This window comes from Drosophila arizonae, chromosome 5, assembly GCF_054131065.1.
Source record: "Drosophila arizonae isolate 15081-1271.41 chromosome 5, UAZ_ARI_1.0, whole genome shotgun sequence".
Taxonomy (NCBI): domain Eukaryota; kingdom Metazoa; phylum Arthropoda; class Insecta; order Diptera; family Drosophilidae; genus Drosophila; species Drosophila arizonae.
This window is the reverse complement of record NC_142925.1, coordinates 1,993,446-2,008,731: the sequence shown is the minus strand read 5'-3', so window position 1 is coordinate 2,008,731 and position 15,286 is coordinate 1,993,446. Positions and strand designations below refer to the sequence as shown.

The 15,286-nt window shown below is 40.5% G+C and overlaps 1 protein-coding gene and 1 long non-coding RNA gene across 10 annotated transcripts in view; one reads left to right on the top strand and one right to left on the bottom strand.

Moving 5' to 3' along the window:
* LOC149268364 (uncharacterized) overlaps nucleotides 1–1,567 on the top strand; it is a 117,241-nt gene extending 115,674 nt beyond the window's left edge. For both annotated transcript variants that reach the window (XR_016270622.1, XR_016270623.1), the window contains one exon: nucleotides 1,334–1,567. This is a non-coding gene — a long non-coding RNA (uncharacterized LOC149268364). The remainder of the gene's footprint in view (nucleotides 1–1,333) is intronic.
* The window catches only part of Camta (Calmodulin-binding transcription activator), a 46,647-nt gene extending 31,564 nt beyond the window's left edge, over nucleotides 1–15,083 (bottom strand). For 3 of the 8 annotated variants that reach the window (XM_089471963.1, XM_089471961.1, XM_089471959.1), the window contains exons 1-3: nucleotides 11,749–12,387; nucleotides 7,980–8,644; nucleotides 7,094–7,598 (exon numbers count right to left, since the gene is read on the bottom strand). In XM_089471963.1, coding sequence (XP_089328089.1) covers nucleotides 7,094–7,598; nucleotides 7,980–8,644; nucleotides 11,749–11,788 — 1,210 coding nt within the window. In that variant the 5' untranslated portion in view covers nucleotides 11,789–12,387. Of the gene's footprint in view, nucleotides 1–7,093; nucleotides 7,599–7,979; nucleotides 8,645–11,748; nucleotides 12,389–14,640; nucleotides 14,786–14,821 lie in introns of those variants that run through there. The other 5 variants (XM_089471965.1, XM_089471964.1, XM_089471962.1 and 2 more) reach the window with 4 other exon arrangements.
* Between the last annotated feature and the right edge of the window lie 203 nt (nucleotides 15,084–15,286).

Below are 15,286 nucleotides of genomic sequence, written 5' to 3'. Positions count from 1 at the left end.
ACGACAATCGTTGCGCGACAAGACACGAGCCACGTCCGATACGTTTGCCCAAGGTCTGCAAACTGAATGCCAGCTGCGACAGTTGGCAGCGGCAGCAGCAGCAGCGTCCGTGAAGCCTCAGCCTCGGCACGAGAACAGCTTCGGTTCGACACGAAGCTGGCAGCATTCGGCAGCTGTTGTGCATTCAGCTAGGATTCGTCGGTTTGGCTGCCAACAGCAGTCAAGGCGAGCGAGCGAGATGCACGTAGCTGAATGTAGTTGTGTGCGAGAGAGAGTGTGAGGGCGTGTGAGTGAGTGAGAGTTTGAGTTTGCTTATATGTGTGTGTGTGTGTGTGTGTGTAAGCACAGTGGTGCTCAAGCTGAGCATTAGGCAGGCAACGCTTCGTATACGCTTAGGTTTGGCTGGCTGTGCCAACAATTAGCCTAATTCCAACTTGACGCTGTGTGGGTTGGTCGAACAGCACCTACACATACACACACTCACACACATGCATGCACACCCACACCCACACACTCAGTTGAGCTGTTACATTTCTATTACACAACAATAACTGTGACAGCAGTTAGGGGTTGTTTCCGGCTGCGTTAGAGGAACCCAGCACCTAGCCAGGATCCTGCGCACTGCCTAAACGAGTGGCGCCTACCCCAAACAATAAACCAAAGCGAACAAAGAAAACAACAAGGATATATAAAAACAAATGCAATTCTATATGCTATATGCTATATGCTGCACGTGGCCGGCATGCAGCCAGCCAGAGTGGCAGCTGGGGCCGAAGAGGGAGGATCCTGTTTTTAGGCGTCATCCGGCAGCGACAGCCAAAAGGCCTCCATTCAAAACTTTTGTTTGGCCAAGTGGAATTTTTAATCAAATGTTGGGCCGAGAGAGACGCCAACGCGCAAATATGTGGCACGCACAGCACATATTACACATACGCCAGGTGTTAGGTGCCAGGTGCCAGCTAGGGGCACCGAAAAGCACTTAACACACATTTTAATTAATATTATAATTATTATTATTAAAATATATACTACAAACATTTTAATTGATTTATTAAGCAAAATATGTCAAGGGGTTACGAATAGATAAATGGGCAGCACCGTGGTAGGCTACGCAGGAATACGATCAAGTCGTGGTGATTATTTATAGATGATTCCATAATATTTTAATCATAACTAATACAGTTAGTTTCAGTAAGGCTAATGTTTTTAAGTCCTCTACCAAACTGTAAGGATTTGGCCGAATTATAGAAAATATTCTCAATCAAGACAGTTTTTACATAAGCATTTATGCTTTTTGCTTATCTATTAATGTATATTTTTTATATCTTTTCAGAGTGAAACTATTCTTCAGTAAGCTCAGATTCCAACAACGTGCAGCTGATCGGATCAAGCGTTACACCACCCAGAAAAAACATTTAAAAATAAAAATCATATTGTATTCATATATCTATATAGATTTATAATTTAAAATAAATATTGAAAAAAAAAAGTAAATAGAAATTAGCGAAATAAAAATGTAGTTGCATTGCCAACAGAGGCAATAATTTACAGCCCTTTCGTAACAAAATTTGGCTAAAAATTCAATTGAAGTAACAGGCGAATAGAAATCGCGAGAAGCAGAAAAAATTCCCGACAATAACAAATTTGTTGCATACCCAAAAGGGCCAAATTTTATAAGACACATTTTGTATATTTATTATAAGCTGAAGGCAGTCAATTCAGAAACACAATAGTTATAAGAGCTCGAGTTCAGAAAGTCATATCCCTTAAAGATCCTTAAGGCTACAAAAGAGCTGGATAAAAACCACTTTTACTAGCCAAAAAAAAGTCTGTAATTCGAGGATAGTCTTGCGCATTATAAAAGGATATAGCACTTTGGCATCGTGGGTAATAGCCACATCGATCTCGATATAAAAGCTATGACCTTATCTAAGAATCCTAGACTCTTCACATTTCGCCTTCAGTTTGACCTCGGCAGCTAAAAAAATGGCAAATTGCTTAATATCTCTGAAACTACAAGGACGATTTTGATGACCCTTGGCATGTTGTTAGTGCTATTGACCCCAATCAGCTCGACACCATGCTAGTCAGGATAGGCTAGGCTACTATTGAGTTATAAGCTCGTTTCTTGTATTGAGAAATCTACGTATATCTCAGTTGTTTAAAGGATATTTATGCTTTCGATTGCTAGTTCAATTAAACTATATTTTCCAAATTTGATCCCTGTAGTCCTAAGTTAATGGAATCTCGGGATTGAAAAATCAGAGGTGAAATTATTTATGAAATTTTGAGAATCTTTAAATTCCAATCGATAGTTCTGTTCTTCAGAAAATTAGCTCTAAATCAACCGTATCCTTGCCGATTTGTACAGGATGTGGTGCGTTAGATTTAGAAAGATATCTTTCGTTCATTCGTATTTTTAAAAAACGTCTATCTAAGGATTCAATAAGTCTATACAGATAAAGCTTCAATAGCTGGGGCTTTCTCTTACATATCCTACCGACAGCTATCTGAAAAGCTGCGTATTCGCCATCGTTTTACCTCTCTCCACTCTCTCTGTCTCTCTAAGCATACGAACATATCTAACTGTAGAGCAAATACAAATCAGAGAATTCATTAATTTGTTTGCTTAATGCAACACTTTGTGTGCGAATGTCTATTTGCGCTCAATTGCTTTGTGAGACCCATTTGACAGGTGTGGCAAAGCAAATCAGGGCACTGCAAATATGGTCACACTGAAAGCATGCAACAAAAAGTTAACGACAAATTTCAAACTTGCGACACAATTATCAAAAAGAAAGAAAACAAAAATGAAGAAGAGACAAGTGAAATACAAATGAGAAGGCGAGCCGTGTATGGGTGGGCGTGACAGTGAGGCAATTAGCCAAAGGGATTAACTAATTAGACGCCCACACAGCAAATCGCACTCACTCTTTCCCTCTCCCTTTCTCTCTCACACACACGGCTTGTGTGTGTGTGTGTGTGTGTGTGAAGTGGTGCCAGGCGCCGACCCATCATAATTTTTTAGCCAAAAAAAATATATGGGAAAAAAGTTTTTCTGTTGGTGATTCTTTTTTTTCTGTACACTCAGTTCTTTTAGCTGTTTTTCAACACTGGCTCAAGTTTCATAACAACGGAAATGCAAAAGTTTTCTAGCTTTTGTTTTCCATTTTTTTGCTGTGCAAAAGTTTGCCTTTATTTCTCTTGGCAATTATGTGCTCGAAGGAAGAGCAACAAAAATGATAATGAAGCGAGCCAAAAGGATTTTTCAAGAAAAAAAAACAGAAAGTGAAAAAATCAAAACGAATGGCCAAAATAAAAAACAAACTGCAAAAAAAAACACAGAGAACTTTGCTCACATGACGCGCGCATGCATGCGAAATGCAAAAAAAAAATATATAGTATCTCATAGATACTTTTGGACGAGCGACTTACAGTGGGGGGAGGGGCTCACACCTGAGCCGCCTGTTTGTTGGTAATTTGTTTAATTTGCTTACCTTCAAAATAGAAAAAAAAAAATTGTGTGGCAAAAGAAGTTGAAAAAATAGTGCAAAAAAATTAGCATATGCAGTGACTGACTGAAAAATACCCTAATTGATGTTTATCAATTATTAGCTTTAGATTTTCACAAGAAGACTACAAAATTAAAATTCACGATGCTCACAAAACTAAAGGAATTCCATTAAAAAATTATTAAAGAGAGCAAATTGGTATCCCAAGCTACTTTTTGATACTTCCTTAAATATAAACGCAATATTCGCATGACTTTTAGCAGAAACCACATTTTTTGTTTAGTATAGATTCTGGTAGATAGTCTACTTCTAGCTATTAAATATATATAATCTAAGACAAGAAGCTGCAATAAAAGAATTCTAATATAAAAAAAATAAAAAAAAATAAAAAAATTCTACAGCAAAATCTATCCTTAAGTCAATATACCCTTCATGAAGAAGACCCCAGCAGTGCCAAATGAAATAGAAATGCCAGAATCAAATAAATTTTCGGCGCTTTTTTTTTTTTTTTTGTTTGTTTGAAGGTTGGGCGCCTTTTAGCTAATGGCTTTACTCTATATGATAAAGCCAAAAAGCAACAACAACAACAATGAGCATAACGAATACAATATGGCCTCAAACTAAACTAAAACTAAATTAAAATTATTTAAAATTTTAGCCAAAGTTTTATCAATAAAATGCAATGCAAACGGTCTGAGGCGGCGTGTGTTGCACTTTGTTAGCTGCAAATCAGATAAGTATCTCACGGATGTCTGCATTTAGCACACAATACACTCACAGACACACACATATACACATGTGTTTTTGGGCATAGAAAGTAATGCACACTGTTAAAAATTTTAGGTAATGGCAAAGGAAAGATATTGAATGAAAGCATTTTAAGCAAAAATTGAGTTTAGGATTTTTTTTTAAACTTGAAGTACAGAAGCTATTTGGCTATTTTAGCTATTTTCAAGTATCGTTTAATAACAAAAGTTTACTTAATATGAGTGAGTATGAGTACCACTCAATAAAGACTAAATATATTTTTGGTATTGGTAGTTAGGGGATGGGTATAAAGGAAGTAACTATTTCTGATTTGATATACATTTCCACTACAATTTTTCTCGCAGTGCATGAGCGATGAGTAAGTTGTGCCCGACTGTCTGTTCCACTGTCTGTCCGGCTGCCTGCCTGCCTAGCTGCCTGTCTCTCGGCAAAAGACCAATTGAAACATCAGCAATACTCGAGTTTGCAATATGCCGCGACAGCTCGACACTTTTAGCCACTTGACGCCTACACACCGAGAGAATGAGAGAGAGAGAGAGAGAGAGAGAGAGAGAGAGAGAGAGAGAGGGAGAGTGGCAGCCCAATCGTCTTGGCCATAACTTAAATCTGGCTTAAAAATCACTTAACAGCTCTTTGCAAGTGTTTCGGCTTGTCAGCACATAAAAAAATATGGCCAAAAAAACAAAGGGCGCTTCACACTGCCCCACTGTCTCTCTCTCCCTCTCTCTATCTTTCTCCCTCTTCCTCTCTGTATCGAGTGCAATAATCAACACCTCCACACACACGCACACATACAGAGAGAGACCGAGACTGACAGACCAAATAACTCTTCCTACAATTGTCGCAAATTCTATGCAACAACAACAACCACGCATAGAAAAGCCATTTTCTGTTTAGCTCAGCAATAATTCAGCTGCTGTTGCTGCTTCTGCTGCTGCTGCTGCCCTGAGGCATTCCACATAAACGTGCAACTTATTTTGAACGCCAGCTGCCACTTGGCTAATCGACGGCGACAATCTTCAATCTACAATCTCCATGCAAGTCCCCCAAGATAGAAACGTAGAGAACTACTTCAGAATGCTGATAAACTGTTAAATGTATTTAAAATAGTTAGGAAACTTATTTGTATTTAAGTTAAATAATCTATGCTCAATAAGAATATTTTTAAAGTGAGCATAGAGAACCAAGATTATTTAATTTCACTGCACCCAGTATTTAATATCTTGATATATATCTTGAGAAATAATAATAATACGATTTATAAACATACAAAAATGACTTTGAAAGATGAAGACTTTGAACTTATCAAGCATTTCTAGAGTTGAACAGTTCCAATTCCAAGAAGGGAACTTAATAGCCACACTTAGTCACTATGGAGAACATGAAGTAAAGATCTCAAGTAGAACAAGAAAATATCGTAAGAGATTCAAGAGCTATACTAAGCAGGTAAGGGAAGATAGTTCTAAAAATTGAACACAAATAATAAGTTTGTAAGAAGATTATAAATAAAATAAGAGATAACTCTTGAAACATTTTCTTTAATTCCACATAAGCACAACTTCAATTCAGATCTCAAATAGGTTTTTTTACTAAGATTTCGCTTCAGCTTCAACATCATCGCCCTTGTTGCTCCACATTTCGGGCTTTGCTTCGAACTTTCTCAAATGAGCTGAAGAGCACTTAGGAAAGTTTTAGTTTAAGAAGATTCAATTGGATCAATCGAATCAAATATTATGTTTGAGAGTCGGACTTAAGCACTTAATGCTCAAATGAACTAATTTGGCAATCGTTACAGGTTACACAACGAGCAACTCAGCCGCTAATGAACACTGTGAGCTGAGAAGAAGAAGAAGAAGAGGAATATGTTTGGTCTGCTTGCAACAAGCAACGCGAAGGCGCCCCAAAGGACCAGCAATAGCCAATTGAGCCACGTTTTCAGTTTGCCCTCCAGAGAGGCCATCAAGAAGAGCTAAAGAGTCGAAGTGTATGAGCGAGAGGAAAGGTGGTATGAAAGGAGAGATACCCTGTAGACTAGTGGAGAGAGACAGAGAGAGGTTTATACATAATATATCTTCTATGTGTTGCTAGAATCATATAAAAATCGAAACAGTATTGAAGAGGTCAGCTTGGATTAAAAAGAAAGATCTCTTATGATCTATGAATCAGTTTTGAGTACAGCTAGATCTTTGACAAATATTGAGGAAATCCTAACATCTAATCTATACATATACCTTCTCCATTATAATGTCTTGAAATACCTATACCCACATATAAACATAAGATGTATGCAGAACAATATACCCCATGTAGGCTTACGTGCTTACAGGGTATCTAACAAATGCTTGGCTAGTGTGAAAATCAATGAGCCACCAACCGCGTGCACAGCTGGACTACAACTAGAGACAAGAAACAAGAAAAAAAGCAGAACAAGAGAATGTAAGAGAGAGAGAGAGAGAGAGAGGGGAGAATAGAGAGTTGGGTTGGCGGCCGCCGGAGGCCAAGTTTATTCGCATTTAATTGAATAATTGTTAGGCTAGCCACGTACGCTCAGTCCGAAAGGATATGTAGCCAAGGATATTTGCGGCTTTAAAGCGCAACGCCTCGAAATAGGCAACAACAAAGCAAAATACAGTTTCGACAGTTGTCAATTTTTAAGGCCGAAAACAAAAGCAGCGCTCGGAGACAGACAAGCCGTGCACCTGTACAGGCGGCTGTCGATTTATGTGGCGCATCTCAAATGCAGGCAGAGATAGCAATGCTCTCTCCTCTCTCTCTTTCTCTTCTCGGTAAGCTATTGTGCTGGTCAGACTTACCGTTCCCCAGTGGCACATTCGTTTGCTGCTGCTGCTGCTCCATGGACAGTTTATTTGTTGTGGCAACAGTTGTTGCTGCTGCTGCTACTGTTGTTGTTGCTGCTGTTGCTGTTGCTGCTGCTGCTGCTGCTGTTACTGCTGTTGTTGTCGCTGTTGCCACCTGCTTGTTGACGCTCTTGCTCAGTCTCAGTATAGTCGTGCCACCCGCCGCTGCCGCTGCCGCCGCCGCTGGCGCCTTCAGCTTCTGCAACGTAGCAGCCACCGCTTTGGGCGCCTTCGAGCTGCGCGAAACGCTCAGCAGATGCGTCTGCTGCGTCACATTGCTGCTGTTGGCGTTGTTGCTCTTGTTGCTGCTGCTCAACTGCAGCGGCGGCGTGTTGTTGGCGGCAGACGTCGAGTTGCGTATGACTAGTATAGACTGTGATTTCTCCAGGCGCTTCAGCGTCTGCAGCACAAAGGGCGACTTGCTGTCGCAATTGCTCTCAGAGCTGAGACTCCGAGAGGCCTGAAAGAGGAAGTGAAAAAAAATTAGATAGAGGAGAAGTAGAGTGATGATGATCATAATGCCAATGATAATGGCAATCATAATCATGATGACAATGATATACATTGAACAATGAGCAATGAACAATGAACAATGAACAATGAACAATGCACAATGAACAATGAACAATGAACAATGAACAATGAACAATAAACAATAAACAATGAACAATGAACAATGAACAATGAACAATGAACAATGAACAATGAACAATGAGCAATGAATAATGAACAATCAACGATAAACATAGAAGTATATACAATGAATCACAATAATAAGGATAAAGGAAATTGCTAATGCTGTTCTAATGACAATAATAATGCTAACGACTATGATGCTTACATGCTTCAGCATAAAGGGGCGCTCGATCAGCTTTGTGGCATTGTTGTTGCTGTTGCTGTTGCTGCTGTTCACCTGTGCCTTGAGCACGCTCTCCAGCTGGCTGGCATTGATGGGCGTCTGCAGCAGGATCGTATTCGTGTCCTTGCCGCTGCTGGCTACAATTGAGATGCTGCCCGAGCTGCTGTTGCTGCCGTTGCTGCAGCTGTTGATGATGTTGCTGCCATTGCTGCTGCTGTTGCTGCTGCTACTGCTGTTGCTGTTGCTCTGGACAATCGTTTTGCGAGCCACAGTTGTCGTGGTGGGCAGCTGATTGAGCGTTATGGCTGTCGCCTTCTCCTGCTGCTGCTCGCTGAGCAGGCTGAGTATATCCTGCTTGTTCTGTATGATGATCTGTCCATTCTCGTTGCGAGTGCCGCGCAGCAAGATGATGTTGCTGCTGCCGCTGTTGTTGTTGCTGCCGCTGCTGCTGCTGTTGCTGTTGCTGCTGCCGCGCTGCTGTTGCATGGCCTCGATCTTGAGTTTGGCAGCGCGTAAGCTAGTTGTTGTCGTTGTTGCCGTTGCTGCCGTTGCTGCTGCTGCTGTTGCGACCTCATTGCTGTGGCTCAGCTTGGCGCTGCTCTGCGATTTGACCAGGCTAACACGGCTCAGGCCATTCTTTGTTTGGTCTGAGAATAAAAAGTAAATAAAGCACATTATTATCGAGAGTCAAGTTGGGCCAACTTTGCGCATAACTCAAAACGCCCCAAACCAGGCAGCGACAGGCGGCGGCTTTGTATGCAGATCTGAAAGATTGCCAAGCTAAACAGCTGGCAGATTTATGACTGCGAGGGTTGATTTCACAATTTGTCAAGTAGCTAAAATGTGTGGAGGTATTACAGAGAGAGAGAGAGAGAGTGAGTGATCTAGTGGCACGTAGTACGGAAAAGGTTAGCTATTCATACCTCCATTCATTAATATTCATATTCGTATAGGCCATTCCAGAAGAATCAATGTATCAAATCTCGATATCGAAATGGTATATATTTTATTGATTAAGCGTCGTCTATAGCTCTTAAAGTTCTCGAGATATGATGAAACGGTCGAAGACAGACCGATCCCAATCAAGAAGCTTGCGATTGGTTTATTTAATATCTCAAAGTCGTAATCAAATATTGAATAAAAACCTTCAAAAGCTTTATATATAATATACTCAATGATCCACTCGTCTCTATGTATGTCACTCTTCGGAGATCGTGGCTTTTATTATCTCTCGCATTTCAATCCACTCATCAACAAATATCAAATGCTTAAAACACTTGTTAGGCCAAAGAACAATGTTGGGGGCAACCCTCGCATGGGCAGTTATTGTCAGCTCATAACTAGAAATCTGACAGCGTTTGGGGCGCAACAAATTTTGACAAGCTGGGCTGGCCCATTGTGTGTGTGCGTCTATTGCGAGCAGATCAGTTGAGCGTTACGTATGCGCGACATAGAGCTTAGACGGCCACAACAATGGCTGAAGGCTGACAGTGGAGCGAGGCTATAAAGGACACACACACAGAGAAAGAGAAAGAGTGAGAGAGAGAGGGCAGGCTGGTCGCTAAATCAAGCGAAAGACGACATGTTTATGGCTCACACACAGGACTACTTAGCTGGTAAAACGCAATAAAAGTGCAACAAACAAACAGAGCGACGACAGCTGAGCAGAGGCGGGGCTGCGGGCGGGTTGGCTTTGAAGGGGGGAGTGGTGGTTGGTAAAGTGTCAGGCTGCATGCGTTGCCAAATATAGACTCCAAGGCTGAAGGCGACACGAAACAAAAGTGAGCGCCGGAAACATTTAAACGTAGCTAAACACTTGTATGCCAAGGAAAGGGGAGGATGACAGCCCCCCGAGCCTCCCCCAGCGTCTGCCAGAGCAAGGCAGCTGCTCTTAGCCCTCAGCTCGCCCAGCTCGCCCAGCTCCCCTCCCCCTGACCCAGCCCTTTCAGCTGTTTGTTTTGAAAACGTGCGGGTCATAATTAGCCACTGCCACTGCTGGCCGTCTGTGACCATGTGCAAAGATACCTACATATAAGTACAGTGAAGGCTGCCTAGCGTGCACCATAAATAGCAATTTAGCTGAGAAAAAGCACAAACAAGCGAACAGTAAACTAAATTTGGTCAAATTAAGCAGTTGAGCTTCAAGCAACCGTTCATTAGGCGGTGTTTCACTGTACTTTTGAATGGCATCCCAATAAATACCAAAATATATTTAGAGCTGCTCGCCAAAAGTTTGCCTAGAATCAAGCAAATATTCACTCAAGGCAGATGTGCTTTAACAAAGTCTTCACTGTACTAGCACATATGTATGTAGTCAAGCAATTGTGTGTGTGTGTGTGAAAAGGTCGCCAAGCAAAACAATCAGGCGGGCAGCCAGTCAGCCTGGCAGCCAGGCCAACAGAAGGAGTCAGAGCTGAGCAGCGACCATTCATTCGGGCGCACATACTTCATTGTAATGTATGGCAGGACACAGGACCGCCCCAAATGCAGGACCTAGGCCTAACAGTCATAACAACAGCTACAACAACAACAGCGAGAGCTAAGTAACAACAAAAGTCCTGGCACATAAAACACTGCTGCGAAAGGCGAGAGGACGAGAGAGAATGGCTCAGCGTAAGGCTTTGCTGAAGTTTCGCATATTTTTGCGTTCGTTCGCGGCTTTTGATGTGTGAGAGGCGGCGCACAGTGGAACAATATATATGGAAGCAAAATTAAAACAAATAGTGCATATGCTGCATATGACATATAAAACATAATTTTAAACAAATTTTTAAAATTACTATGCAAAATATTAATTAATATTTAATAAAAATACATTTTTTAAATATTCTGCAAATAAATTAATCTTGTAATCAATAAAATAAATTACTATATATATAAAAATAAAATAAATAAATAAAATATATCTTTGTTCATTAAAAATAATATATAAATATTTAAATCCATAAAAATAAATTATTTATTTGAAAATCCTAAAAATATTTACGATCGAAAAATAATTAAAACGAATATTAATGCAGTTACAATTAATTCTAATTTTTAATGTGTCATTAAAGAAAAATATATTAGTGTAACGAATGGAAAAACAATATTTATGACTCATTAAATGGAAAACACTTGCTGTACGGTATTTGCTTATTCACGTCATGTTGAACTACATGCAACCACTGTGCAGGCCAACGCACGTGGCATCAAGCATGGCAAGTGTCAGAGGGAGGGGCGACGGGTGTAAGCTCAACGCACTACAAGGGGACAGAAGGCGGACTAGCAACGCTGCTATGCAAAAACGACAAATTGCAAGTCTATTGAAATTTTATTAGAAACATAAATCAAAAGCCAGAGAGAATGAGTATGATAAATAAGACATGACACTTAATAAATATACAAATACACGATTTTTTACAGGATAACAAACAGACGGGCCACAAAAAATAAAAACAAACTGAAAAAAACAAGAAATTGTGCCAAAGAAACCGCAAAGCAAAATGCCCTTGAGTGAAAACAAAACAAAACAACAAAAACCTAACAACAAAATCTAATTGGAAAACCAATACGGCAACGCTAATCGAAGCAGCGCACTTATCAGAGAGAGATAACAGCGCAGCTCATCGATAATTATGTTATGTACACAGTGCGTAAACATGTGTACGTGTGTATGACTTTGTGTGTGTGTGTGGGAGGGAAAGAATGGGAACGGGAGTGAATGGGAACGAGAAGGAGGCTAGTATATGGGAGACGTTGCTTTACTTACTTTGCTGAAGATTTAGATTCAGATTTAAATTCAGATTCATATCCAGCAACAACTACGACTGCGGGAGCGGGAAAAGCCAATTGTTTGGGACTCGTTTTCCATGTAGAACAGCTAGCGAACGATTTTCTTTGCGATTCGTTTCGTTGCTTTTTGTTGTTGTTGTTTTCCTTTTTGGGGCCACACTCTTAAAATAAACACCTGGTGGGCAGCGCAGCAACTGCAGGCGACGGCATCTGCATCGTTGCGCATTAACTTAACTGTTCACTGTTAAATGCCATTTTCTACACACACTATACATATTTATATACATATACATATATACAATATGCACGCACACACACTAGCACACACATAAACCTATCTATTTACATATGTGCGTGTACATATGTTGCAGCAGCAAAAACTTCTCGATATCCAACACGGGAAAAAAAGGTAAACAAAACTCTGCTCGCCCGCGCGCGTGTGTGTGTGCAGCGCACGTATCGCTGGCTTTGCTATTATATTAATAACGCGACCACGCTAAATGCAATGTGAAAATTAGCGAACAAATGTAAATGTTTCAATTATAAATATTTTTAAGACGTTCAGCAAATCGCGGTGGTCGGGCGATATGCGCGCAACTGACTATCGAAATGTTAGCGATGCTCGCACATATCGATAGTACGTGTGCAACGAGCTGTTAATGCTTTACAGCTGTTGAGAGGAGTTTACAACCATGCAGTGCTGCCACAGTGCTGAAAGTGGTAACAGGGCTGTGCTAAACAGCTGTTGATCGGAGCTCAGAACCATATATAGATGCCACACTACGGGAAAAACGTTAATGTGCTAAGGCAACAGAGCGCGCCAAAATTTAATTTAAATGTCAATACTTTCCTATATGTAATACATTTAACGACCTTGTCCCACGTTATTGTTATTGTTTTGTTTTTTGTGCAACGACTGCAATTTATGATGCCATTAAGAAACCCGATCTGCGTTGCATAAACAGAAAAACAGCAGCAACAACAAAAACCTTCTATAATTGTTTTCCTTTTTTCTCTTTTTTTTTTTTTTTTGTTTTTTCCTAAAACAAAACTTTCGCTCTTTTCCGTTTGCCCCCCCGAGTCTCCACAGCCGCTGGCCCCCATTCAACGGAAGTCTCACACTATCTCAACCAAGCGACCAAGCGGAATACAGAATAATTGCTCTCTGCCTGTGCCAGTCGGTGCCATAGCGCCAACAACTACAACTACAACTACAGCAGCAACAGCAACAACAATCGCAACAATGACAAAACTTATCTGTGTTGCTGTTGTTATTGTCGCTTGCTATTTTATTGTCGCATTGAAAATAATATACAAAATAATTGAATTACTCTGCAAACACACACATATGCATATGTATGTGTTGGGGGCGTTCAGTGCTCGAAAGTGTGCGCTGACTGATAAGCGCAAGTCAGGCCAAAGCCAGATCACGAATTGTTTTTTGAGCGAAATAAGCGCAGCAGCAAGTGCAGCCGCCACAGGGTGATCACGGTTCAGACAGTGCCAGTGATTACACAGGCGCGATAAGAGCGCAGTCGCCGTCCGCCCGTCGCATTCAAACGAAAACAAAATAAATAATAAAAATAAAAAAAAGCGTGAAGCAAAAACGTGACTTGAGCTGCGCTTTAACATTGTCACGTATGTAAATTATGCTGCCTAACAGCGCAGCTGACGTCGCTGCCGGCACTAACTCTAGGCTTATAAAAAAGTAGTTATTTATTTAATTTATTTATTTATTTCTCCTCTTTTTTTTTTGAAGATTGCGCTTTAGAAATACCAGCACGTCTCGAAATGGGAAAACTGGCTGTCATTTGATAAATGCATATTTACAATAACATTTTTATGACATTTAATTTTAAGCAGACGCCCATTACCAATTGTTGTTGCTGTTATTCTTATTGGATTTGGTTAATTGGGCCTTTGAACTCAACGAAACCTTACTGATAAAGTCAGCCTCGGCGACAAGTAACAGAACTCGATTTAAAACACAAACAAGCCGTACCCTGTGCTCGTCGGCAGTCAACGCCCCCTAAGAAGGCGGCGACGACATCGATAACAATGATACGCAATAACAAAAATTAAATGCCAATATTGTTTATAATTTGCATGATCTGTGGAGGAAAAAACCAAAGGTCTCGCTGTCTCAAGCACAGGGTGGGCGGGGGCAGCGTTGGGTGTGACATCAGCATGAGCACACAAGCAAAACAAAAATAACGCCCCAGCAATTTGCCTGAGTCGCCCTATGAACGGGACGGAGCGGACTCAAAGAAAAGCCAAAGCCTCTCAATGAAAACAAAAAACAACAAAAATTAATTTGCAATAAAGGCAAAGAAAATGGCAAAATGCAGCCATGGCCTAACTGTAAACGCTCTCTCCCTCTCTTTACTTTTGTACTAGTTACTGTGCTGACAGTATGACTGAGTTTTATGAGAGCGCTAAAGTCGCAGGTACCGGGATGCCATTCGCAAGCCTGGAATACTCTCGCATACACGCTCACACACGGACACATGCACTCGTGTACATGTTAAGCCGGTTTCGGGAGCATCAACACAGTTGGCCTGTCGATGCAATTTACCGTGCAACGCTGCAGTCAAAATGTGGCAAAATTGATGGAAAATACTGATGAACAAAATAAAAAAATGCACGGCATGCATTTACCAGCAGCAACGACAACCATAATTAAAATCCTCGTATGTGGACAGTTAAATACAAACATACATGCATCTATGTACATAGTAACATGCATTTGTATGGTACATCGTACATTATACGCCTGACTTAGGAAACCTGTTTTATTGCAATTCAACCAACCAAAGGCAAAACCCCAAGAAATTACGTATCACAAATGTGTATGCACACATATACATACCTACATGTATACAAACATACATACATATGTATGTGTGTATATGCTTATAAATGTATTTATATGTATGCTGCCGCTACAGCTTTGGTCTTCTGCCCTCTCTATAGCAGCAGCGGCAACAACAATATTGTCTTCAAGTCAGGTCTTTGTTTTACACAAGCAAAGCTTACAAACAAACACTTACACATACACACACACTCGCGCGCACACACTCGCACACATATTTATAAAATGTGAACGATTTGTTTCTTGTGTGTGTTTAACCACCTGTTGTTGTAATTATTTCTACGAATCTTTATGTTTTAACGGATTCTGTATGCAAACAAACGTTGGGCCAACAAAATTGTGCACAAAATAATTTCTATCAAAGTGTAAAACAATTGAAAAGCAACAGGTAAAACTTTTAAATGCACACACACTCACACGCACACTCTGCCGCACAAATGAGCGCTTACTCATACCGCTTATGTATGTGTCTGTGCTTCGACCACAAAAGAGAAAACTACGCTTAATCCCCTACAGTAGAAGTGGTCAGGTATATGAGTTCATTGGGTTAATGTGCAAATTACTTGTTCAAATACACTAATTATACGACAGAGCATTCTAAATTAAATTACTGTTTCATGTTCATATTTAAATAATAGAATAA